The sequence below is a fragment of the Ochlerotatus camptorhynchus genome, unplaced genomic scaffold (genome assembly GCF_037179485.1).
Source record: "Ochlerotatus camptorhynchus isolate MF236.1 unplaced genomic scaffold, CSIRO-AGI_Acam_v1.1 ptg000035l, whole genome shotgun sequence".
Lineage (NCBI taxonomy): Eukaryota > Metazoa > Arthropoda > Insecta > Diptera > Culicidae > Ochlerotatus > Ochlerotatus camptorhynchus.
The window spans coordinates 142,625-169,503 of NW_027040526.1; the positions used below are offsets into that span (position 1 = coordinate 142,625).

The following is a 26,879-nucleotide window of genomic DNA, read 5'->3' on the forward strand; positions in this document are numbered from 1 at the left end:
TCCGGGTACAAATTGTGAGAAACCACGAAACGTAAGTTATCTGTTCTCTGTCAATTTCTAGTTGTATTAAGTTCCTAATGAATTTTAGGAAATTTTAACCGTTCGGTTCCCGTTCGGTGCCAGTCGGAAACTTGTTTCTCTCGTTGCATACGCAACCAACTTTTTTTACATTCTTCTCGGAATTTGTTTAGATTATTCATTAGAACTTAACCTCTCATCCTCTTTAGAATCGTCATTTAATTTCACACAGAACCACCTAATAATTCTACTTTGAACTTAAACAATTGACTTGGCGTTGTAGTCAAAACTTTATAAAAATACTTCCAAAAACACCATTGGAATTAGTATCTTACATTCCAAGTAACAATTTTATGAGGGTTCTGTAGATCATGAATTGGACTTGTAGAACGCTTTAAAACCTTGATAAAATTTGCAATGTCACTTGGGATACAATGTCCTCCAAAATGTTTTGGAATTTTCATCAAAATCATAAAATAAGTTCTTCTAAATCATAGAATCCGTTCTTTCAGTATCCTGAAAATCTAGTAGTTGAGAAGATTATTATTTTCCAAAGAGAGGACGAAGTATATTTTTCCCGTTTCATCATCGAAATTCACGGACTTCTACCGGTGATTTAGAATATCCGGCTTTTTTTTCGATTTCCCAGTTCACTGGTCACCCTGTGTCCAGTATACAATATGTCTTATCCATCTGAATAACATTTCTAGAGAAAGCAATCTCCTAGTCGAAACACAGAAAACGAAACTAACTCAGAAAGTGAGTAACTTTTGCTCATTCGTAAGGATACATTTCAGTGTTGGTAACTCAGCGCATCAGTAACATAATTAAAAATGACTCAATCTTTGAATAAGATTCGTTTTCAGTGAATGTAGACTGCTTAAGCAAGCCTTTTGAATCAAATGTTACTAGAGCTGCATGGTGAGTGAAATCTGAACTAAGAGACCGAATAACTTCACTGAATACATAAACCTGCTCTCTGGTCGTGCTGTCAAGTTAAAACTTGGGATTTTATGCAAAATGCACACTGTCTACACAGCAAAAAATAATTTTAATATCACATCAAAGTTGATGCACTTCAGTCGTGTTGAAAATATGGTGTAATATTACTTGACAAAAAGGACAAACTTATGATTAATACAGTGTATGACCTGACATTACGCTGCTTTTGCTGCATTTGTTTATTGTTGTGGAAATAAAAATTACCTGAGATTTTCGACATGATTGAAGTGCATCCATTTGGATGTAATATTAAAATATATTGTTTGCTGTATTGGATGCATAAACTTGACTTGGATTCCAAAATGGCATGAATCATCGATTTCCGGCCTCTACGCGTAGTTCCCGTTCCGAAAATATGTATGTACCCATGTTGTCCGGTGAATCCACTCGAAGTACACTTCCAAGTTTGTTTTTTTGGCTAAGTCCTTTCCTCAGAAAACACTTAGAATGTTTTGGCTCTTTAACCGCGTTATTTAAAAAAACCGTGTAAAAAAAAACCGCGTTATTTAAAAAAAAACCGTGTAAAAAAAACCGCGTTATTTCGAAAATCGTCGTAAAAAAAACCGTGTAAAAAAAAGTCTTCAGTGTACTCTGTCGGCAATCGGTGATAATTTCATCATTCGTGTAATTTTCAACAGAGACCTTTTGGAAATTGATAGTCTTAATTTTAACAGAAGCGTAGACAAAATTCATATCGATTGGCGTATTAAAAATTAAAATCCATAATCTCTGGATCAAAATCAGATCACTTTCATGCCGTAACCGACTTTGGTTTTTGAAATTGCACCCCCAATACTGCCTTAAAAATACATGGTTTTTAGATTTATACTTATGGGAACTGACATCCGATTAATGACCTTGAAAAGTCTCGCGTGACTTCTCAAATAGACCAATCTACATTGATCGATTCTCTTCATCGACTCTCTTCCATTAATAACTTGGCTGCATTCATATTTCGGGCTAATTTTTCTAATAGTCTATTAACATAAAATATCGTATTAGACGATAATAACAGATGAACATGTTTTTGAAGCCGAGTTATTAACGGAAGAGAGAGTCGATGAAGAGAATCGATCAATGTAGATTGGTCTATTTGAAAGATAACGCGAGAAGTGTCCAGAAAATACTCTTTAACAAATTTATGGTGGTTCTGAAAAGCACCGTTTTGTCGTGATGGTTGAGTAATGCTGACTCAGCATTGCTGAGCTATTAAGGTTTTCAACACAGATGAGGTTGGCGAGCTGTATGTATCTGTGTTAGGAAAAGCGCTTTTCGCAGTCAATCGGTGATAGCTTTAAATTATTATAGCAAAAGTTGCACAATATGGTTTCGTTTTGAAAATTGATAAAATGTTCATTTTGTAGATGACATTCAAAATAGATTGGCTTGTTTATAATTAATATCCATCCACTATTGACTGAGTTATAAGTGGTCAAAACCTGACGTGGTCGATTTTGGTTTTTGAAATTGCACCCCCAATATGTTGCCGAAAGACGTAATCCTACGTTAAAAATGGTGGGATTGTGAGCAATACACGACCGCATCGTTGACGTAGTCTGCACTGAAAATATATTTTTGTAAATTTTCTCACGCTCATTTCACAATTGTTTTGTTAAATGCGTGAACCGATAGTTCATTGATCAGTTTTTGAAACAAAATTCACTTATTTCTAGGGCCAAATACTCCCGAGGTGAGAGGGGTACATTGTCCATGGATATAATAAGGGGAAGAGCTTGGGTTGGGGTTTCGTTGTCTCATCAGAACTTTGTCGCCAGTATGAACGGTAGTGTCGTTCTGGTTTCGTCTGGCGTGAAAGAAGTTATTTCTAATGTGTGTGTAAATTATTCCAAAATTGCACTGTGTTAGGTTAGGTTAGGTTATCTTTATTAGCGAGACTTTCAGCCAGAGGCTGGTTCATCTCTTTGCACTATGTCTGAAAATCTGGGGGCGCACCCTCCAAATGCGCCTAAGGGTGTAACAAACAAATTTTTGTGTGGCGGAAACTTTGGGAAATGTAGGCGCGACCTCCCGGACGAAATTTTTAAAAAAGTCCATTTTTCATAGCTATTATTCAATAAATATTTTTAGTTCTTTAAATTTTAGTGAAACCTCACCCTTTTATATTTTTTGCAGATTCCCAAGGGTCAAAACTTAAAGAAAAAATTGCAACATAGGGGAATTTACGTATTCTCGGCAACCTAAGCAGCGACCTTCTTTCTATAGCCTTTTTCTCTATGGAACGCACACATATGCAGTATTGGTTTGTTTACAATCTTTTGCTGCCAGCTGCTCTAACTATTTCAGTCGAAAGAATTGTCAAAAACTGTTTTGAAACGCTTTTACAAAGCTCCAATCTTCTCTAGTGAGAGCGAGTATTGTCGGCAACCAGTTTTTCTTCGGCAACCGTTCCATTTGAACTGCATGTAAATCTGCTGTTATATTATCGGCAACTCGAAATCAGCTACAATTTGTAGTGCGCGTGTTTCATTTCAAGAAAACCTTGCTAGATTGCTTTTTCTCAGTGGTAAAAATATAGTCAAATTGAAGCTGAAAGCATAAAGAATCGTTTGCATGCATTCAGCGAAGTGTTTTCGTAAGAAAATCCAGTGAAAATAGTGTTTCAATTTGGGTTGCCGAAAATAGTCTGTCATGCCGAAGCCGTCATTTCCCCTATGTGTCCAATTTGTTAGTTACAATTTTTCAAATTCACTAAAATGATGTTTTTTTTTTGGTACATCACTGAATTTAAACATCAAAAGTGGGTATAAAACATAGCGCTATTATAAATCAAATGCAACAGAAAGAAAGATGGGAAATTTTATGGAAAAAAAAACTTTTCCGAAAACACTTTAACCCCATTTTGAGCCGTTAAAAAGTTATTTGTGATTTACTGTGGAATTCAGAATTTCAATTCTTGCAGTATGTCCACCAGCAAATCAAACTATCATTGAAATCGTTCAATACAAATCACCTACTTTGTTGAAAATCACTTGATAACATTTGTTTCGAAGTTTCTAGAATTTAATAGGAAGATATATAAGCGTAGAGGGATCGCAAAATTTATTAATTTCCATTTGATTGCCGTAGCAAGCAGAACCCAAAAAGAAAATCATGTCACCAAAAACCAAGCTCAAGTCCGATGTCAAGTCCAGAAACCGTTTGCCGTCAGGAACTTTGGATTCAAACATGAAACCTAATAACTTTCAACCGGAGCATTCAAGTTGTGGCTACCGAAGCTGTGGAGATTTGGAATCAAGCCGCACTTTCGCACAAGCTAAAGCGGAACGTTCTTAGGAGGGTTGCCAAGCTTGTTGTGACATGGCAACGTCATAGTAAGGCCTTCAAGAAGAAAAAATCGGTGCTATTGCCAGCTTTTAAGATGTGTAGGATGTGGTTGAGTTATTTCTTCAACATAAGCGTGAACCACTTCGATGAAGAACTACGAAACGATACTGTCCGTGCATAATTCTGGAGCCAGCAGGTGACAAACAAAGTTCCCGTTGAGTTTCCGAAAAGCTTCTCAAGCAGTGTACCATTGATATGCGAGCAGTGTAACGAGAAGAAATCAAGAAAAATTGACCAAAAAAAAAACCGAAGAGCAGTCTACGGCGGAGGAAAATGATACGAGAACCAATTGTGGAAGAAGAAAAAGTGGAGCTGCGTCGAAGTAAGAGGAGAAGCCTTATGACAAATGCTGTCGAGAAGAATATAGATCGGACTGGCTGTCGCATTTGGATTTGATGTCGACATGTTGAGTTTTAGTAAATCAACTCTTCAACGAAAACGTAAAGCGGTAAATTATCTGATCTTAGATTTTCAAAATAAATTTTACATTTCTTCTTTCATTCTCAAGGCACGCGAAGAAAATGCCAACAGAATTCAAGAACAGTTACCGAAAGACAAAGCTTTAACGGTGCACTTCGACTCCAAGCAATTAATATTTAATCGGAAGAAGATTCAGAAGTTAGCCGTTGTGGTTACGGGAGAGGATTCCTTTGAACAAACAATCAATAGTTCGTTTATTGAGTCTGGAACAGGAAAAGTTTTAGCACAAGCAGTTTATGATAGCTTGCGAAAATACTGTACAAGCTTTTTTAGACGACAGACTCAGACGTTCATATAAATTAAATGTGTACGTTATGGAAAATTTCAAGTAATTTGGTATAAGATTTAAAAAGTTACAGCTGTTTATGTGTGTGCTTTTTTTTAATCGAATACACCCTTTTCTTATCACCGGCATATCTTACGAAAGGTCGATAAATTAAGGTTTTCGTTCTAAATAAAGAAGCTTGGGTCGAGGTATGTTGAAAGGTCTCCTTTTTTTTAGGTTAGTAATCGACTGCTATTTTAGGTCATTCGGAACATTTCCGTGGAAATGATTTCAATCTCCAAAACGAGAGGCATCGATGCCTACCCCCAATCCAAACAGGTCTCCCAGCATTTCTCAATAATTACACCAAAGTCATGTACATTTTGTTAGGTATAAAAAATCTCATCACGAGTTAATTTATTCGCATCCTGCTAAGTACACGTGTACGATTGTGTACTTGTTTGCCTGTATGTTATGTTTACAACTTTATAAAAGTAATCATTCTGATTGTCGCTAATCAACATCAAAACAAATCTAAGTTCAAACTTCAATTGCATACACTCGCTCTCGACAGCTGTTTACAATTAAATGATAGAGTTAAAATAAATATTTGATCGGAATTATCGTGATGTGGACATGGAAAGGGGCTTGTTGATAAATACGTAAATACTTTGCAGTGTGAAAAACTCCTGGTGGGTGTTGGTGTTTACGTTTGCACACATATGTTCCATCGGTGTCGGAGTGCCTGTTAGATTGTACCAAAGTGTGTTTACAGCTTCTTAATTGTTCCGGTGCTGCCGGATGTGGTGTCAGTGGCTGACGAGTCAGAACTCAGTTCTCGATGCATTGTGCTGCTGCCAGATCGACTAATCGGCAAACGTGACGTAGAACCGAAAACACCTGATTGAAGTTCTGCTTTGTTTTCCGTTCGGTTCAACTCTTTCGCTGGGGAAGACTTGAATGACGAAGGGGGTTTTATCATACATGGTGGTTTGATGTAGCTGTAATGGCTTTCTGGTTTATGTTCTATACAAATTATATCAACTGCTGGTTCTTCCGTTGGTGTGGTCTGTTCGGCTTCTGTGGAGTTTTGCCGAGACATAGTCATATATGTGTTTTCCTGGTGTTTGGGAAGTAGTGGCCCAACGTGTAACGTGTTAAGTGTGATTGGAGGCTCTTCCTCGATTGGTGGTTCTTCAGCCATTACAGGTGGTGAACTTAGGAAATTATTGCTTGCTCTATTTTTTGAAGAGCGTCGACCCAAAGTAGATGAAATCCGTGGAGGTGGGGCTGGAACAAGACGAGCGCTATCTCGTCGCAAGCTGTTCGAACTGGTGAGCATGAAGGCCTGCGGTGGCAAAGACCGTCGCTTCATTGAAGCTGTAATACCCGCGACTCCATTCGGATAGTCTGGTAGAACTTTGGGAAAGTTTCTTCGCTGTATAACTTTCAATGCTTCTTCTGGGGAGAGAGGATCTTTCTCCTCACTCTTTTCTCGAGACGTAACATTTATGTCACCTGATTCAATAAAACTAGTAATTTCTTCGATTTGATACGGGTAATTATTGTAAATTGGGTTCGAATCGGATTTGATATTATACTTGTGTACGATTTTATAGTCACAATCGTTATATGAATAAGAAGATCCTGAACTGGAGCACTGCTGTCGTGTTTCGGAATCGCACGGTGAATCTTGGCTGACGCTTTCACTATAGTCGTCCGGAGAAGCGCACTCAAATGATTTCGCTTTGGTAATCTCGATTGGCTCTTGTCGCAAAATGCTGTTGCTTCGAGCCTGGGGGGTGGCATCTATTGCCACGCTTACCTTATGTGGTATAGGAATATTATCTTTATCGCAAGACCCACCTCCATCGCATTCAATTTGTTTCGTACAAACTGTTCCATAGTCTTGGGATATCCAATCGCACACTTTTGTGTGTGGGTCCATGGTTTCGCCGCTGAACTGTCGTGGCAATGTGAAATTGTTCGCTTTCACCACCGGCTCGTATGGATTTGACTTTCGCATCATGTCTAAAATATAGCTCTCTTCAGTGTCGTTCAATTTCGATCGTTTATCGTTCATCGAAGCAGCGCTCTCCAGGATGTTGTCGTCGAATTTTCGTTTCATTTTTCTATTTCCAACGTTCCGTTTTATTATGTATCCGACAATGACAAAAATATTAAACAGCAGAAAAACAATTGCCACGGCTATCAGCAGCGTTAGGGATGCTTCGGTTTTCATCATTTCCGAGTTTTCCATATCTTTTTCGACATTTTCAGGTTTAGGTTTTTCTTTCATCGGAGCTTCAGCGGGAATACCACCCGAAGAAGCAGCTGCGTTGTACATCCCCGGTCCCCCAACATGAGCATCCTTCATTCGATGTACCAATGCTTTGAAAGAGTCCTCTGTTGGTTTTTCAATATCGACTTTTATTGGAAAAAGATTTATGTGACCCGTAATAAACTCGGGGCTGGAAGTTGTCATGCGCCGGTCCGGTGGGCTGATGAATTCCGAGTACGGTGAATATGGTTTTGACGTGGTTATTCTCTTCAACTCCTCCGGAAGTTTTTGGTTCCAAAATTTTGTGTATTGCTGGCGGTAATGCCGGCTCACAACCGGCGTCATCGCGAGATGCAGAAAACTTTGATTCACACTGTTAAATTCAGGCCAATCAACGTCATAGTACCGCCATTCTTCCGGGTTCATGTTGAGAAAGAGATCCTTCCATGGTGCCTTCGGGTTTCTGAAAGAAGAGAACAAGGTATGAAAATCCATGGAGCACACTTTGAAGCAGCATATCAACCTTACCCAGTTTGAGCGAAATTGGAAAAGTACTTCATGACGGCTTCGGAGAAAAGCCGTTCCCTTGCATTGTAGTGGGTTTGGAAAGGCCCAACTGGCCCCAGGGGAGCTCCAAATATGTACGCCAAATCCTCACCGACAACGCTTTGTGAGAGCTGTTCAAATAGATAAAATGAAAAAAAAGGTTTAAGATGATGATTTGAGAAAATATTGAGCGATTTAAAAGAATGAGACCTTCTTCAATTTGAATGAAACGTTGCATATTTTACACTTCTTATCGAAATTACGTTTCAAACAAAGTTGTTGAGTTAAATAAAGTATCTCAAGAAAAAATATGCACGGTAATTTTTTAAAGTAATTTTGTCAAAAAAGTGATACAAAATTAAATCGGCACCCATTGACTGTTTTCGGCAACCAAAATTTAAACGATAATTTCGCAGTATTTTCTCATCAAAACACGATTCCTTAGTCTTTCAGCTTCAATCTGATTACAATTTTACTACTGAGAAAACTTGTCAAGTCAGGTTGTTGTTCAAATGAAATACACTCGAGTCGCTTTTTACGCGGGTGATACGTCCCGCGTAAAAAAAACCGCGTAAAAAAAACCGCGTAAATTCCGGAATCCGCGTAAAAAAACCGCGTAAAAAAAGACCGTGTAAGAAAAAACCGCGTAAAAAGCGATATACCGCGTCAATTCTGAAAACCGCGTAAAAAAAAACCAAAATCCGCGTAAAAAAAAACCGAGTAAATTCCGGAATCCACGTAAAAAAAACCGCGTAAATTCCGAAATCCACGTAAAAAAAAACCACGTAAAAAAACCGTGTAAAAAAAAAACCGCGTAAAAAGCGACTCCAGTGTATACGCTTTACCAAATATGGCTGATTTTGAGACGCTGATAATAGAAGAGCTGGTTGACATGCAGTTGAAATGGAAAGGTTGCGGAAGAAAAAGAGGCTGCTGACAATAATCACACTCACCTGAGAAATTTGGATCGTTGAAAAACGTTTACAAAACGTTGTGGACAATTATGTCGATTGGAATGGTTAGAATTGCAGCAGGTTAATGTAAACAAACACACACATATGACGTCTGCGTGACGCTGCTAAATTGCTAATAGAGAATACGTAAAGTCCCTTAGCAAAAAATGCCTTTGTTCAATATGTTTGAATTAAAATGGCGCCTGGGATGAAGTTGTAGGGAAAAGTTAAGACTATCTAGAACAATAAACACGGTTATTTGTTTTAGTAACTTGGACAATACAATCCAAAAAAGTGTTTTAAAAATAAAATTACAAAAAATATTCTTGTTATATTTTATTGATTTCTTTAATCAAAAATGCTTATAAAAATATAAACTTTAAAAAAAAATTACAAATACAACAACTTTGAGTTAAATTTACAAACATGAAGCTTAAAAATTTAACTAAAAGTTGATGATCTATGATTTTTGTCAAATTTTAAGCATCCAAGGTTTTCAACGATTCAAAAGTTTGCATTTGAAAAATGCCTTTTTTTTATAAAATCAATCATAAATAATAAACAAGAATATTTTTGACACATAATTTTTTTCTCATTTTCTGGATTTTTTTTTTGTCAAAATTAGAAAAACAAATTAATCTTGTATCTAAGAAACACTTTAATTTTTCTACGCTGAGGCAAAAGAATGCTAGAATTACGTTAAAACCACCTATGATTTTTAGCCACATGAGATCGGTATTAATTCATTATGAAAAATAATGTTGACAAAAAAAAATATAAAATTGTCCAAACTGGAACCGATCCATCCCTAGTAACAATTTTGGTTTTAAGAGGGTTATGTAGACCACGATTTAGACCTGTAGCATGCTTTAAAACCACTATAAAACTTGCAATGTTACTTGGGATGGCACTAGTTAGTTGAAGGCCTTAAAGAGCTTGCTCAATTTTTGACGAAAATCATTCATAAGTCACGCGGATGAAATTCATGTGTGTCGTTCATAAGTCGAGCCTTATTAAATTCTTACGTTTTTTTGCCTCAATGTACATTTTTGTCATTGTGAGCTCAAAACTAATTCCAGTTCCAAAATCAATGTAAACATAAACAACATTTTGAATGTTAGTTCCGTAGCAAGGAAGTTGACAATATTATTCTTCACTCAAACTTTAAATATTGTTTAACTTTGGAATGTAAGCACTTTCTTCATGAGCGCACATTTTTCATTAGCATAAGGTCACAGCTTAAAGGGAAAGGGGACGTCATAATTTTTGGAAATTCAAGAGCAGTTTTTACGTTTAAAACCTAAATTCTGTCAATGAAAATGTGTTCCAGTAGAGAAGTAGAATGCAATGAACACATGTTCATGAACTTAATTTTTATTTTAAACAAAAAAATCCGTGTAAAACCTAAATTCTGTCAATGAAAATGTGTTCCAGTAGAGAAGTAGAATGCAATGAACACATGTTCATGATCTTAATTTTTATTTTGAACAAAAAAACTGCTTTACTTTTTTTTAAATTAATGACGTCCCCTCTTACCTTAAGCTCAATGCACGTCTCCTTATTTTACACAGATTTATGTGTTTACTGGGGGTCAAAATGTGGAATGAACAAAAGGTCGAATGGAAAAATGGTCAAATGGTTCAAAAAGGGACAAAAGGTCGAATGGTTCAAAAATGAGGTGGACAAAATAGTTCATCATTCTGTGCGGATCTTACCCGTTCAGCTCACTAAGGCGAACTGATTCTTTGGAACAGCTCTTCAGCTCATCGAATGAACAAAAGGTCAAATGATAAGAAGGGGGACAAAAGGTCGAATGATGAAAAGGGGGACAAGAAGTCGAATTGAAAAAAGGACGAATGGAAAAATGATCGAATGATGAGAGGTCTGAAAATTATGCTCATAATTTACTATATTATCCTCGGAACTCCCTGAAAAATCTTCTCGTATGAGAATATCATTGACATTGTACCATAAAAATTCGGTTCCCGTGGAATTAGTCTCAGACTTCCTTTAAAACTTCCTTCAGAATTCAATTGAAAGATAGTTTTTGGAATTGGATTTGCTCGGAATTTCCTTAGAATTATCAACAAAACTCTCTTAAAACTTTTCTAAGACTTATTTCGAATATTTATGGACTAGAAATCCTGTTCACAGTTGATTTGACAGTATCCTCAGAACAGCTAACATATTCAACTCCGAACTCACCTTAAAATTCTCCTGAAGCTCTTTTCACAATTACATTGGAACTCTTCGTACAACCGACTTGGAGTTGTAAACTCTCTTAGAGTTCTTTCCATACCTCCCTTGGATTTTTTCTAACAGTTTGATGTTGTGCGTAGAATTTATTAAAATCTCATTAACAATTCTCATGTTTGGTCCATCAAAGTGACAATATCCTGAAAATTGAGTCCATTCAAAGGGTCCTCTTTTTCAAAGTTCCAAATATTGTCTTTTCTGGAGAGATAATTAGATTTTACATTTAAATTCAAATTTCGCGGTTTCTTGGATCACCGGTCAGCTTGAATTTGTAAATAAACATAATATTGTTTTCTTCGATGCTAGTATATTAAAAAAAAAATGGTAATGTAACTATAAATAGAGGGGAAATTGAACGAAATTTAGAGAAGCTGAAGAAATTCAAGAACGTTTAGTTGCTTCAGATCATTCAGAATTTTCTGTGCCTGATTTTTCTAATTATTTCCCGAGGAAACCTTAACTCGTTGAATTTTCTCAAGAATCACTCTAGAATCATCGCAGAACTCCGACAGAGTTTTTATTCATGAACACCTAGACAAGTTTTCAACGAATTTGCGAGATCTTAGGACATGGACAAACAAAAGATAAGATCCTGAGTTTACTAATCTTTTTAAAAATCCCACACTTGATGAAATTTTCAACCTTTACATTAAAAGTACATGTTTCAAACTTAAAAAAATATGATGAGATCGATAAGTGCTGTGCTTGTGGACGGAAGCGATCAATTTTCCTCCGTAATTTTTTTTAGGAATTTGCGTTTTTCTGGATTTTTATTGATGTTCTATTTACTTTAAAGCCATTTGTAAAATTACTTGAAACATAAACTGATTTTGATGAAGAATAGAGAATTGTAAATCTTGAATATAATTCCACAGTATCCGGATTGTATTTCTAATTTAGGGAAATTTCATGCAAGCTCTACCACAAACCGGATTAGTTCATGTCCGTCCCCGTGAAGCGAACCATTTACAATTGGAACTTTTCCTCCAACACATCAAGACAGTTTTTAGGATCACTAGGCCAGATTTAGGGAGTTCGATCCATTTAGTTCTTTTTAATCTTTTCATAATTAATTTCTGAGTACTAGTGATATCGGCAGTGAAATATAACATGTCAACGATCTCGGTCGGAATCGGAAATCATGCTGCATTTTTCCGAGGAGGTCATTCCATGTGAATGGCTTCTTTACTACCGTTTTTCTACTGATACTTCGTTTTGCGTGACAGTTCATCGGCATCGTCGCCAGGTTTTAATTAATTTAACATCAACTCATGTTACATGTGTTGTGTTGTGATTATGTGGGCACGTAGGGATTGGGATTTCAGTTCAGTTTCGGTTGCGAATGCAGGTTTTTTTTTTGCTTAAAACGCCAGCATTAAAAATGCAACTTTTTTTATTGAAAAATATTGATTGTACTTCATCGTTTTATTTTATTGAAATTACGGTCTAGGAAGGATCTTGTAATTTTATCTTAGTCTTAGAATTATGACAATTGATCGAATTTCATTGACTTAAATTAAAGTTTGCATTTGAAAAATTTATGCTAACAAAGAATTCAATTTTTTTAGTTAAAACATCTTGAAAACATATGGGTAAGGGATCTCAAAACAATTTTTCATAAATGTAGTCCGGATGCTATGTGATTTAATTACAAAAAGCATGAACAAACGATCATTGCTTGTTCAAAATGACTAAGCTTTTAAGGCTCTCACATCGAGGTTCCAATCTTTGTTATTAAATAAATATACTCAAATTTATATTTTAACCATTGAAATAATAGGTATTCTCAATGTCATATTATTGGCCACGGACATTTTTTTCCCAAAACAAGTTGACTTGACGCAATTTGATTGAATAACATCTTTGAGAGTTTTTATTTAACCGTAGTTTATAAAAAAAAATAAACATGCATCCTCTTGATAAATTTTATTTTCAGATTTTTACACCAAACGAAATGTTTCTACATCACATGACTTCTAAATTTATTTACCTTTCCCCGATGGATTTGACAAAGAATTACAGATTGCGTATATTTTGTTAAAAATACAACACCGCTTCTTGATTCCAAACTCAGCCTATGGGTTTCAAATCCCTACTAACACATAGGAACGTCATTACTATGTACTTTACTTCGCCATACGGATGAAGGCAAAAATGGCATGGAAAAATTGATTCGCTTGGAGTGCTTCTTTTATGTTTGAGAACAAAGAGTGTAAATATTCATAGGTACTTCGCGCTCTTAATGGTTTTATGCTGTAGCTTTTGAACTAAAGTGTCGTACCAAGCGTATAATTGAATGGTTAACGCCGAAGTCACAGATATATTTGATGTTTTCTGCTTGATAGACCGAAGTAAATTTTTACCATACTACTTACTCGTCCGTACTCGCCGGCTTCGCTGTTGTGTCCAAATACGTACATATAGCATTTGGGGTTGACTTTGGCTAAATAGAGTCCAGTCTGAACCATCGGAGCGGCAACACGGGCATCAGATAAAATGTCCAGCAGAGTGTCGCGATGGATGTCTGCCAGGGATTTGTTCGGATCAGTAAGTATACCGGTGTACCTGCAGGTGGAATGAAATGATAACACCAGCAACGAGCGGTGGGTGGTTATTGAATTTATTGCAAATTGTGTGGTGAATAAACTTACTCATTGAGCGTTGCGGCAAGTGCCAAATCTGGACGGATCTCGAAACGATTTTGCATGTAGAACCGCAGCAGATTGTCCCTCTCGTTTTCGAGCAACCCGTACGACAGGGCGACGGCATTTAGGATGTTGTACGATTCCAACTCTGTCATCCCGTAAAGTAGGTCGTACCTGTAGTGAAGCATGACAAAATTATCGTTCTGAACTCATCGAAAGAGCATACACTCATGAATCATGGAAATTACCCACTAAATATGTCGCTATACTGGCCCATCACCTTGTGCGGAGTGTTTGGAATTACCAATCCATCTACAATAGGTCCAAAACGAGTTGAAAATTGTGGTGAAGCAATTTTCACGTTCAGTATTTCACTATAACGCTTTCGCCGTAGACAAGCTGTAACTTCATCGTTATCTCCGTTTAGTGGACAATTGAGCCCCTGCAGTACCTGCATGGTAGATTGCAGAGGGTGCTGAGTTAGGGCCCAGTCAGATAATGCCGAACCTGAGAGGAGAATTGCTCTATGGAAAAGTCCCTTGGCAACAGGTGAAACCATCAAAAAATTTACGCAAGCAGCACCCGTTCCATGGCCCATCACCGTCACCAGCTTGTTGTCTCCGCCGAACGAGCCAATGTTTTCCTTGATCCATTGAAGTGCAGCTATCTGATCCAGTAGACCGAAATTGCTGGTAGTGTGGTCACTAATGCCTGGTTTCATGAAACCTGTAAACAGATAATCAAAACATAAATATTAATCAATGATCATCTCTATTGAAAGTCACAAACACCATTTACCGAGAATTCCGAGCCGAAAATTAAGCGTTACCACGATAACCCTCCCATAACTGGCCAGAATTGATCCATCATATGGATTTCCGCTGTTCCATTCGTATGATTCGCCGTGTATGTACACGATAACCGGATATTTGGCCTGCGGTCCAATTCCATCTGAAACCATGGAAACAAATTAATTATTCTACCGTTGGTGATCGATATTGTCAATTAAATTTCTTCAGCCCTCGCGAAAGCATTATTATCGATGTCACCATTCAATAAATTTGCGAACATTAAAAGGCGGAAACCCATTATCAATCTACCTAGCAGCGCAGCGGGATGCATTTAATTTGCTCTGGGTGATATACAAAACCAGAAACATCAAGTCCAATTGTTCCATGATGAAGTTTTACACATAGCTGTCTTTTTAGGATTTTCATTTTCAATACAACATGAGCAAATCGAGTTGACCAAATATCATAATGTATGTTAAAGTGACAAACCAGCCGCTGGCTGAAAGTCACTCTAAAAAGAAAATAAAAATGCATGTTAGTTAAGGCTTGACATTTTTATGACAGATTTTTATTGGACAGATATAATGGAATTTCGATTTTATCATGGTTCGCTCTTTTAACATTTCAATTATATCACTCGTCGTTTTGTAAAATCTTATATTTATTACTGATCTATTGAACCAAACATCTGAATAAAACAATCATATTTCACAATTTTTTTTAGAAAACTTCGTTTGCGAACGTTAGAGATGGTTAATTGTTACTGTGAACAATAAAACGCTTCCAATTTCGGGTTCTACATAGAACTATTGCTGTACAGAACTCAATGGACTTTTAATAATTCTGTTCCTAGTCCAGATAAGGTAGGCCAAGATGGGTCAAGGGCAAGATAGGTCAGCTAGTAGATTTAATAATGTATATGTTTGTCAAAATCAAATCCAAATGATGATTTGGTTTTTCGAAACAACATTGGATCTACATTGAGCCTGTTGACATAAATAATAAAAAAAAAACAAAAAAAATTACCTCTCTTGCACCATGACTGATCTTGTCCCACGTTACCCCTCCTTTTTGTCGATGATAACGTTCAATGGATAGCTGGATGGTAGTACTCGTTTTACAGATAAGTGTGAAATGAATGAATTAACGATTTTTCCCATACTGGAAAAACTGCTTGACTATCTCGGAGGGGATTTCCATCTGTGAGAAAATAACTAAAACTTGTAGCTTCATAAATGGCTAATTTCACTGTATTGCATGTTCTCTACTAAAGATAAAGCACGCAGTCTTCTCAGGTTATCTGAAGTTTGCAATGAATTATTCTATTTTGAATAAATTAGGCGTGTGTCTGTTTAACTTTACAAAAAATATAAATGTTTAATGCATAAGAAGACAGTGTCTTATATCAGATCAATAAAAATCAGATCAAAAAATCTAGAAAATCTTAAACTTGCTTATACAAATACCGAAAAGCAGGCAAAATTTCATCATCTATCGCTAAAAGATTAAAGTTCCGATCAAATTTGATACGTGAGATGCCAACCTCAAAAAGGTTTGCGTATTTGCTCATTTTTCTTTCCGGTGGTTTCACCGTTATTCAAGCGCAGCGCTTTTGTATTTGTCACCTAAATGCTGGCAGAACTACCAGTTTTCTTGATAGTGATGTAATGTCAGCCTAAATGCCCCTAATTTGGGCCCATACATAAATTCAGCAATCGACTAAATTTTCAATAGCGACCAAAAATATCCATCAGTACCGTCCCAATCACGCGTTTATCTAGATAAAAATTGATAAATAGCAGATTTTTAGCGATGGGGCCAATCTTAGATCTATAGGAAAACATTAGAGCCATTTCCCCTAGCTGATAGGTTTCGATTTAAGAAACAATTAATGAAATTGCCATGCAATAATTACTTCAGCAATAATATTATGCTTGAATTTTGAACCATGTATCATGCTTTACCCATAGTATTGCAGTTATTTGAATATCAATTGGGTAGGTTTATAAACTATCACGTTACAAAAATTCACGTCAAAATTTATCTAAGCCGTGCTGAAATCGAAACTTCCCTTTTTTCAACTTTCTATTTATGCTTGTTAGTTTTAAAGTGACTCCAGTGACATCGAGTTGATTAGTTACAACCGGTGTGGATATGCTGGATTTCACCTCCATTCCTACCCTTTGTTATTTTTGACGTAGAACTACGTCTTTGTCGACTATACTGGGGTGCAAATCAAAATATATGTATGGTGAAATAGTGTTAGGTTTTTAACGCTTGTTATTTTATCTTTTATAGATGAAATTAAATCCAAATACGCCAATCGATAGGATATTACTTTACCAATCTGCTGAAATACATTTCCATAAAAAAAAAACTTTTAAAAAATGTACAAACGATCATTTTATCGCTGCTTTCATGAAATAAACGTTTTTCCCAAACCCAGTTGTCATAATCGAGTATCACTTGGTTGCATATCGTTTTGCTTGAACCTAAAAAGATATAAAACAGCGCTGCTGTCGTGCCTCTGCTCATTAGATCTCTTTCTTTGCTTGACCGTCAAGCAGTACAGTTCGGTTTTGTTCGCTCTGTTCAGTTGTTTGAAGGTTTCTAGTTTGTTTCAAACGTTTGCAGCTTTATGGCGCGTTGAACGCGTCGTCAGTAGTGTCGGTTGCTTCGTGTGATGGGAAGACAGCGCTCCCGAAGCAGGCTCCGAGAGAAAGGGGAGAAGAAGACCAGCGGTTAGGGTAGCTCGAGGGTACCTATTTCGAATAGGTACGCTACTCTTCCCACCGTTGTTGGGAATATCACGGTGAAGCGGAAGAAAAAGAGGAAGAAACATCAGGGACAGTCCGATGCTGCGAGTGGACGTGACGATGCCACCGCGACGAACGTAAGTGACATCGGTGATTTCGGCAACGCCGTCAACAACGAGAATTCTGCCGGCCCGAGTGCGGCAACAATGAAGCTTCACCAACTGGTGGTAATGAAGGTGCCACTCAACACCCTCATTGGTGATTTTACATCGCTGGGCGTCGCAGTTGAGTACAAGCTCAACAGGATCGGCACCAAGGGTATGCTCCGTACAAAAGCGGAGTATGAAGTGGCCGTGAAGCACCTTAAAGATTCCAAGACGGAATTTTTCACGCATGACATCCCCGGTGAGAGGTAGTCATCAGGGGCCTACCAAACTTCGACCCCAAGATGATCGAAGCTGAAATCAAGGACCGGTACAAGCTGGCCCAATCGCTGTCTTCCGGATGACGGGGAGAGATGAAGGCGTACCCAGATTGCCTTTTCCTGGTGCACTTCCAGGAAGGGACGGTGACGCTGAATGCGCTGCAAGCCATCCGCTCAATCTACTCCATCATCGTACTGTGGGAGCCATACCGTGGTGGCCATCGTGACGTAATAAAGTGCCAGTGGTGCCTCAACTTTGGACACGGTACTGTAACATCAAGCCACGCTGCACCAACCGCGCTCAAGAACACGCCACTTCAGACTGCCCTGCGGATGAAGCCGTGGCGCCGTGGCGCTAAAATGTGCCAACTGTGGTGGTGCGCATCAAGGTTCCGACAGACATTGCTCCAAACGCGAGGACTTCAAACGCATCCGAAAGCAAGTGGTAACCAACAATCAACCAGGACGCAAGATGGAAAAAACCTCGACATTCGGGACGGAGGATTTCCCGCCTCTTCGTGCTCCCCAGCAAAGCCAAGCGAACCCCGAACACCAACAACCTCGATCTGTTCTCAGCGGATGAACTAATGGAAATCTTCGTCAACATGACCGGTGGAGATCTTCATAAGTGCTGCAATAAGCCCGAGCAGATATAAGTCCTCAGTAAATTCATCATCCATTATCGTGTCTAAACCGCAAACCATCGTCACCTGGAATGCTTGATCTGTAAGAACAAAAAAACATTAACCTTGCTGACTTTCTGAACCGCAAGCACAGCATCGACGTGGGCTTTTTTTTTTGCTTGATTTGTTTTCCGTGCTGAGCACCAATCCTACCAGGGAGGCAGCTCCCACCCATGGACCCTACCTATCGATCCATCAACTCATGAACCGGGGACCAACGGCTTTACTTCCCTTCTGAAGGAAGACGTGATCAAAGATGTTATGCCTCATAAGATCCCGCCAGGATTGAACCCAGTCCTGCTGGGGTGAAAGGTAATCACGCTTACCACTACACCACCGGCACCGCTCCCGACATGGGCCTTCTAACCAAGGGGAAGGGGGGGGGGATGGCTGTCAAATACGAACAATCGTCGCCTACCTCGCATAACTGGTTCCAAACGTAAACAAGCCATAAGAAACCTACAGCGTTTGTTTACGTTTGGAAACAGTTTCATACAAGAATGATCAGTAGGCTGATTTGACAGCACGTCCCCCCCCAGCTTCTAACCGATACCCACCTCAAGTCCGGCGACAACTTCTGGCTGCTGACCACAACACGAGGGGCACGCAACACAAAGAACCGGTGAGTTGAAGTTAAAATGCAATCAAAAGTACTTAATGTAATTAATGCGTTTTGAAGTAGTACTGACGGTAATTAAAATTATCTATCCGTAATTAATGTAATTAAAAATATTGAAAATGTTATTATACTTGTAATTATAATTTATACTTTAATTACGAAATTTCAACTGTAATTAAAGGAGTTAAAAAGTAGTTAATGATCTACATTGTGTAATTTATGTAATTAAAGCAGTAGTTAATGGAATTAATTTAACTACAGCCGTTGCCTGCGTTGGAGTTAAAAGTTATTGTGTGCCCCTAGCCACAACATTATCCGGCTTGATCGCTACCCTGGTGGTGTAGAGCTCGTAGTCAAAAAAGGAATTAAGTACTATACACTGCCTCACATCTGCACTTCTATCATTGAGGCTCTTAGTTTGTAGGACGAATCACTAACTGAAAATGTCCAGTTCATCGCTGTTTACTGCCCTCGGCAGTGTACCGCCAACAACGGATTAGCAAGCAAATTCAAGAACGTCCTGACCGTCATCACCCGTACTAGCTCCCGATTCATCGTTGGGGCGACCTGAATGCCCGCCATGAAACTTGGTGGAACTACCAGCGGAACCGGAACGGATGTCTATTGTTCGGCCACGCACAACATGGACTGTTTACTGTGCAGTTTCCGGACGAACCAACTTTCATCTCTCCGGCGGGAAATCCCTCCACCCTGGAAGTCAACATCAACGTGACTCCAGCTCCAAGCCAGCGCAAAGACTACCACCACGTCAACTGGTTGCAGTTTGGACGTGTGGTTGACATAGGCATCGACGAAGATCCGCCGCTTGACACCGTAGATGACATCGACCGGGCGCTGGAAGGACTCCAACAGGCTATATCCGTGGCTGACGAGGCATGTGTTCGACAAGTTCTTGTGAGGGGTAAATTTGTTGCTATTGATTCCCACACCAAATTACTGATTCGGTTGTGAAATGTGCATAGACGCTAGTTTCAGAGGACTGGTGATCTGAACAAAAAAGGTGAAATGGCCGATCTGAACAGGCAGATTGTTTCACGAATGGACTCACTCCGAAATGATAGTTTCGGGCGTGTTGTCCAGAATCTGGACGACCGCTCCAGACCATTCTGGAAGGTAGCCAAGGTCCTGAAAACTCATCCCAAACCCGTTCCACCTCTCAGAGTAGAAAATGATGACAATCGGAATTTAAAGCAAATGCGATCGGCGAGCATGTCGCTTCATCGCATTTGCTTGCGCAATGCGTTCAAAACCTAGATGCCTCCTCTTGTCTCGTGCCTCCGGCGGATAAGATTACAAAATGACAGATTAGCTCAGCGCTGAAATGCACCAAGAATATGAAGGCTCCCGGGTTTGACAGTATATTCAACTTGATCTTGAAGAGACTCAGCATGAAAGTGCAATCTTTTCTAACCGCTATCTTCAACAGATGCTTGAAACTGCCCTACTTTCCAAGCGTCTGGAAGGTAGAAAAAATCATACCAATCCGCAAACCCGGTAAGGATCCAACATTGCCTTCAAGCTACACACCAATCAGCCTCCTTTCAGCGCTGAGCAAATTGTACGAGAAACTAATTCTCAATCGTTTGCTCAAGTTTGTCGAGGAAAACAACATTCTCCTTCAGAACAGTTCGGTTTCAGGAAGGGGCACTCCACCCACCAGCTAGTACGGGTGATGAATAACATCTGAAGTAACAAAGCTGTATCCAAGTCCACAGCCATGACCTTGCTAGATGTTGAAAAGGCGTTTGACAATGTTTGGCATGACGGACTTGTGTACAAGATTTGTAAGTTCAACTTCCCATTACATCTGGTTAAAATCACCCGTAACTATCTCCAGCAAAGGTCGTTTAAGGTATTGTTGAATGGTTGTCTTTAGAACACGTTTTCCATCCCAGCAGGAGTCCCGCAAGGCAGTCTGCTGGGTCCCTTGCTTTACAGCATTTACACTTCTGACATTCCTCCCCTCGGAGACGGTTGCGTGTTTTTCCTGTTCGCAGATGATACCGCAATAGCCGTCAAAGGAAGGATGCCTCGCGAAATAAGAACAAACTTCAACGATGCCTTGATGCCTTTGCTGAATATGCCACCTCGTGGAAAATTAAAATCAATGCCTCCAAAACTCAAGCGATCATGTTCCTCCATCGCAATCGCTCAAACTGAAACTGACTCCCTCTTGTACTGTAATCATGAATGGCACAAGGATTGAGTGGTCTGTTGTTCGAAGAAAAGCTCCTCTTCCGTTCGCATGTAGATAAAACTATAGTCAAGTGTTCAAGCTTAGTTAGCTGTTTGTTTCCGCTGGTTTGTCGCAGATCCCGCCTCTCTAGGGTTAACAAACTGGCTGTATACAATCAAAACATAGCACCTGCAATTTTCTACGCTGCACTGGTGTGGGAATCAAGTGCTCAAACTCACAGGAACAAAGTTCTGGTGGCACAAACAGAGTGCTTAGGATGATCATCGATCGTCCTTCCGCCAGTAGAATAACAAATTTACACGAAGAGGTAGGCATTCCCAAAATACATTCCAGCATTAACGAAATTAAGACTTAATTTGCACAAAAATGTAATATATCAGAACATGCTTTGATAAGCAATTTGTATATAGTAGTCGTAGGTTAGTTGTAGTTGTAAATATTAGTTATAAGCAGTCTTTTTACAATTTCAAACAAACCAATCCCACCAAGATGGGAATGTTCTTAATAAGCCTGACAGGATTAGGAAGTTAAACAATAATTATTCAAATTTCAAATTAACTAAAAATGAAAATACACGTCTGTGTCACAATGAATTCAAATATGTTAACCACACAAAGACTTAGTATATTGTAGTGGAAAAATAAATTAAATTACAATTAAAGCCCAGATCTCTTAGATTGACATTTTTATTATTGTTTCTCTTGCAAAAGTACTGCTTATTTTCGATGGTTTGACGCGACTGTTCGTGGATTATTATTATTTGTCATGTTAATTTCTAGTGTTACCATTCTTCGTTTTGATAAGTCACTAGAGCCGATGAGCTTGTTTAGAAGGAAAGTAATTGATAAGCTAAAGACCAACAAATTGACATAAGTTCATCGTTTGGCATCCTTACCATGTCATGTGGTACCTAAGGATCGAATGGGTTCAGAAACGGTTCATTCCTCTGGCACTGAGAAACTTGCCGTGGAGTGATCCTGAAAATTGGCCGCCGTATCCTGATATATGCCGACTGTTGGGCTTAGTGTTTTTCTTTTTTAGACAATGAGATTGCAGTCCAAAGACTAAATCAATTCGTCGTAAAGATGCAAGTTGTCTTTTCTCTCACTATATATCTGATAAAAAAAATTAAAGAGTAAAAGTGTATTTTATTGAATTGTTATCGAGATATAATTTATAATTTAATCGTGATTCAAGGTTGAATAATCTACAGCTAGTAAAAACAACTTCTTAAAGACGTTGATAGTATTAAAATTATCGATAATTTCGATTAATCGATTATTTCATGTAGATTAATCGATATCGATCACAATCAATAAAAAAAAAAAATCGATTAGTCAATAATCGATAAGTTGGGAAAATTGGACATCACTAGTTGGGTTTAGACAAACTGGAACGACGACGAAAAGTACAGCAATCGTTGCTAGTTTGCTAAGCTGATTGCAATATTGAGCTTTCATGCAGTGATGCCACATTTTTTCAAATTTAGATCTGTATTTTCATCTTTGTAATTTCCGTATTATGGTCCCAGTGCGGATTAACGTAAATCTCCATTGAGCAAATTCATAGTTCAGAAGGAGTTTGTTCTAAGTTTATAATAATGAAAAATGACTAAAGTATGCTTTCTAAAGAATTTGTTTATTTTCAAAATCCTAAAATCCTACCATCTTCATGTGTTTTGTATCAGACAAATCTGTTACCGACTGAAAATTTCCTTATTGAAGTAACTATCCAAATGCCCTAGAAATTGATTTTTTTTTTATGTCTGAGAGTACGAAAACCTTTATGTGAACATTGAACATAAGACAGAACTTTTATTGGAAGTTTAGTCGAATGGCATGTAATAATCTTTATTTATTCAATTAGAATTTTCAAATAAAAAAATATCCACTTGACTCTTCGACTCACAAACTGTAATCAACCACTTTGTTGGTGTTCTAAAATGGCTTGTTTATCGATTTCACAAAAATATATTTAATAAACCTTCATATCTGTAACCATGTGACATGGTTAATTGAACAAATAGAAAGTGAAACTAATATCCCTTCCAACGAGAAATCAGAACATCTGAACATCAGAAGCCCATTTGAAAGATTCCAAGTCCAAAAAAAAGCTAAAATAATAATATTTATTAAGTGAAAAATACGATTGGGGGTTGATGCTCAGATTGACTTCAAGCTGCTTAAAAAAATGATTATTTATCGTTTTCAATAAATATAGAAAATAATGTTAAATACATTCCCTTGATTTTAAAAATCTGAAAAATGTGTATATTTAAAAAAAAACTGTAATCTGTACATACAGATATCTGTTTCAAAATATTGAAGTAAAAAAAAATCTGTGTGATTACAGATAAATCTGCCGAGCAGATCTCTTCGGAATACATCGTTATTGCAACCGAGTTTTCACCGAACCATGTTCGGGAACAACGAACAAATTTCAGCGTGTATTTGTGCGTTTACGGCTTCGTTTTTTGAGTTCAATAAACCAACTAGACGTTTTGCGAGTCGCACTAGGCCTGTGTTAAATTAGCTTTAATTTTTATTTATTAAGACTGAATTGTCAGATGAATTATTTTAAATACAGATACAAATTATATTAATTCAGTTCACTTGAACTGTTCTAAGGTAAATTTTGACCAAAAGAATCATTTGTTCAATGATTTTTTGGAAAGATACACCATTTTTAAACACAAATTGGATCCCAATTATCGCTCCTTTTTGGTGTTTACAAATTAACAACAGAAATAAATCTATTTTAAAAACAATTTAACCATAAGAGTGGTTTAAGAGGTGCAACAAAATTGATACAATTGAGATAAGAATAAACTGAGTGAATTTAAATAAGGAAACCAATATGTTTTGCTGTTCACAATCAACCCTCCATGTTAAGAAATTAAAGTAAAATGTAGAACAAGATTAGACTATTTGTAGGAACTGAAATTCCATCGACATTGAGATAAAAGTGGTAACAAATCAAATTATGGAACATTGCGAGGGTTTACTTTGATGAAGACCATTTAACTGTCTGTGCAGTCATTCTGTATTCTGATAAAAATATCTTTAACTAGCCACTAGCACTACACCACGCCACCTCAGTGATCGGAGATTCTGCAGTCATCAGTGACCAGAAATCGTGCAGTCATGCGCTCACTTTGCCACGCAATGTGTGATATCGGGCTATGATGAATGCTTTCGACGACAAAAGGGAGAATCGTCGACCTCCATTGCCGAAATCCAAATACCGGTAGAGGAAACCCCATCGGAGGTCAACTAGCTCCTCCGGCATAACGAGCTTAAACAGGCTTTCCCAAAAGCCATGGGAAAATCCTCCGGTTCTGACAAGGTACACACTTAGAAATAACTAGTTTTACACGTGACGGAATCCCTCATTGACATAAAGGATCAGATGTAAACAAATATTTCATGTAAAATTATGTGCTCCGAGACTGAAAAGTTGTTACTCGATGAAAAGTAGTTTGATTGAGTTGAATTTCGCGTATGTTATAACTCCATTTTATGTCAAAATTGACGCTCGTATATGTCAGTCTCAGAGCACCTAAATTTACACGATTTTTTCCAAGTGTGTAGGCTACCCTCTGTTGCGGATCGTTCCCGCCGAATCAATTGATCAATCAAACGTGAATGGGGGATCGAGTCGCTCCCACAAGCCTGGTTGTTCGTATCCAGTAGCAGGGTTGCTCTGGCCAGGAAGCCAAATCTCCAGCACCTGTTGTACGGCAATGATCACCGAGAGAATGGGTAATTCCGATTCGCGGAATTCTCTTGACTATCGGCGAAATACATGTTTTTCGCACCCGGAGCACGGGACCAATACTTATTTCGCAACTCTGGGCAGGTACTTCCCGATGCCTTTGCCGTACGAAAACACGGTGAACTAGCAGCTCTGAATATTTCCAAAGCTTACAACCTACCCACGAGTTTGAAGATTCATTTTATGCTGAGAAATATGTTATTCTAATTCCTCCTCGCTTCACAAATTTTATTTTACGCATGTGTCCTTGATAGATTTTTTTTTTCGTGTTATGTACAAACGTCTAGTGTAGGCCTGCGAAACCCTTCAAACCTTCCTTTTTTGGCTGTATCTATGTTCGATGAACATGTTTAAAGCCGCATTTTGTTTCTTTCTAATTCATGCTGGGATGACATTCATAATGATGATTATAATTTGACTGGACCGATGCCATTGCTGAGATCCAGAGACTCAGTTAGTGAACCAGTGAATGCGATGCGAATCATTAACCCAGTGAAAGAGATATTAAAATGCTCTGCTTTTCGGTTCACGATGCAATATCATAATAATTACCAAGCTCTTGTTAAAACACTTTGAAGTAGGTCATTCGCATGAAAAACAGTCCAGTTCGATTGCAATAAAATGTGCTTCCCTGGGATGTATCGCATCGGATGGGGCGCAACCCAGCAATGAGAGTGCATCTATGACGCTGCTGCAGCTCCCTTTCCGTGATCAGGTGAAACGAGCCAGCAAAATAGAAAATTAATTACACTCGAGTGCCGTTTGGAATAATACGAACATAAATTCCAATTTCAAAATAAGAACTGAAGCGCTAACGTGAAGTGAAGCGAATAGAAATTTACTTCCACTGTCTGTGTGAACCTACCCGGTCGTCATCGCTCAGAGCGTTGCGTTTGAGTAGGTAATAGGTGGGCGGGAAAAATAATTCTTTTCTTGCTAGATGAAAAAGGGGGACGCAAAACGAGGGACTTGAACCTGACGTTTGGAATATAACGAGCGTGCCAAAATTCGTTGGTGGCGTCGTACATCAATAGTCGTTGCGCCGATCGGCTGTGATGTTTTCAGTAAACAGTCTGACGACAGCTAAATCAATTATAGTGGCGACGAGTGTGCAATGTCTGAGCGGTACAAACATTATAACTGTTACTATTATTGTAAGTGCGAATGAAACGTCCTTCATAAGTATTCTATGTGTTTTTTTTTTGATTCAATGCGACCATTTATTATTAGACGTATGATTTTGCTAGTTGCAACTGAAACTGCACGACGCCAAAAATTGCAAAAAGTGTGTGTTTTTGTGGAGCGACTTTGAAGTAAATTATCAGAATTTTAATTTTGATCGGCTACCTGTTAGAGTTGGCATTCCTTAGGTTAGCATTCTTGGACGATATTGTATAACATTTAATATTCGGACCTCACTGATTTTCTTTGATTTTTTTTTATTATTTTATTAGTAAGGCTCAAATCTTGAATTGTTCTGCCAGTGCTAGCCACTGTTCTCCTTTTCGTCCTTTATCCGCTGCTTATCGGCAAAGTATATGTATTGTATTTACGCGTATAATACGCGTCAATCTTATGCTTGAAACCTGACGGCTGCGTCTCTGGACACGACTTGCTTTGCTTCTTCACTGTTCTCTCGACATCAGGTACATCAACCCCATCTCCTTCACCTCACCGCAGACGACATGCGTACCTCGACTGCCTTTTCATCTGCATAAATGAAGATTAGATACTCACGGTTATGCAACAAGCAGAGTTAAACAAAAGTAGTGTAAATTTCTGTTACTATGATGCACATAAATAGTAATCGTTAGAGTGTTTAA

The 26,879-nt window shown here is 38.2% G+C and overlaps 1 protein-coding gene across 2 annotated transcripts in view; it reads right to left on the minus strand.

Annotated features, from left to right (window-relative positions):
* Nucleotides 1–5,544: 5,544 nt before the first annotated feature.
* The window catches only part of LOC135709512 (neuroligin-4, X-linked-like), a 71,400-nt gene continuing 50,065 nt past the window's right edge, over nucleotides 5,545–26,879 (minus strand). For both annotated transcript variants that reach the window (XM_065231907.1, XM_065231915.1), the window contains 6 exons: nucleotides 14,590–14,742; nucleotides 14,040–14,517; nucleotides 13,798–13,965; nucleotides 13,522–13,711; nucleotides 7,920–8,068; nucleotides 5,545–7,854 (listed from right to left, as the gene is read on the minus strand). In XM_065231907.1, the coding sequence (XP_065087979.1) occupies nucleotides 5,880–7,854; nucleotides 7,920–8,068; nucleotides 13,522–13,711; nucleotides 13,798–13,965; nucleotides 14,040–14,517; nucleotides 14,590–14,742 (3,113 nt within the window). In that variant the 3' untranslated portion in view covers nucleotides 5,545–5,879. The remainder of the gene's footprint in view (nucleotides 7,855–7,919; nucleotides 8,069–13,521; nucleotides 13,712–13,797; nucleotides 13,966–14,039; nucleotides 14,518–14,589; nucleotides 14,743–26,879) is intronic.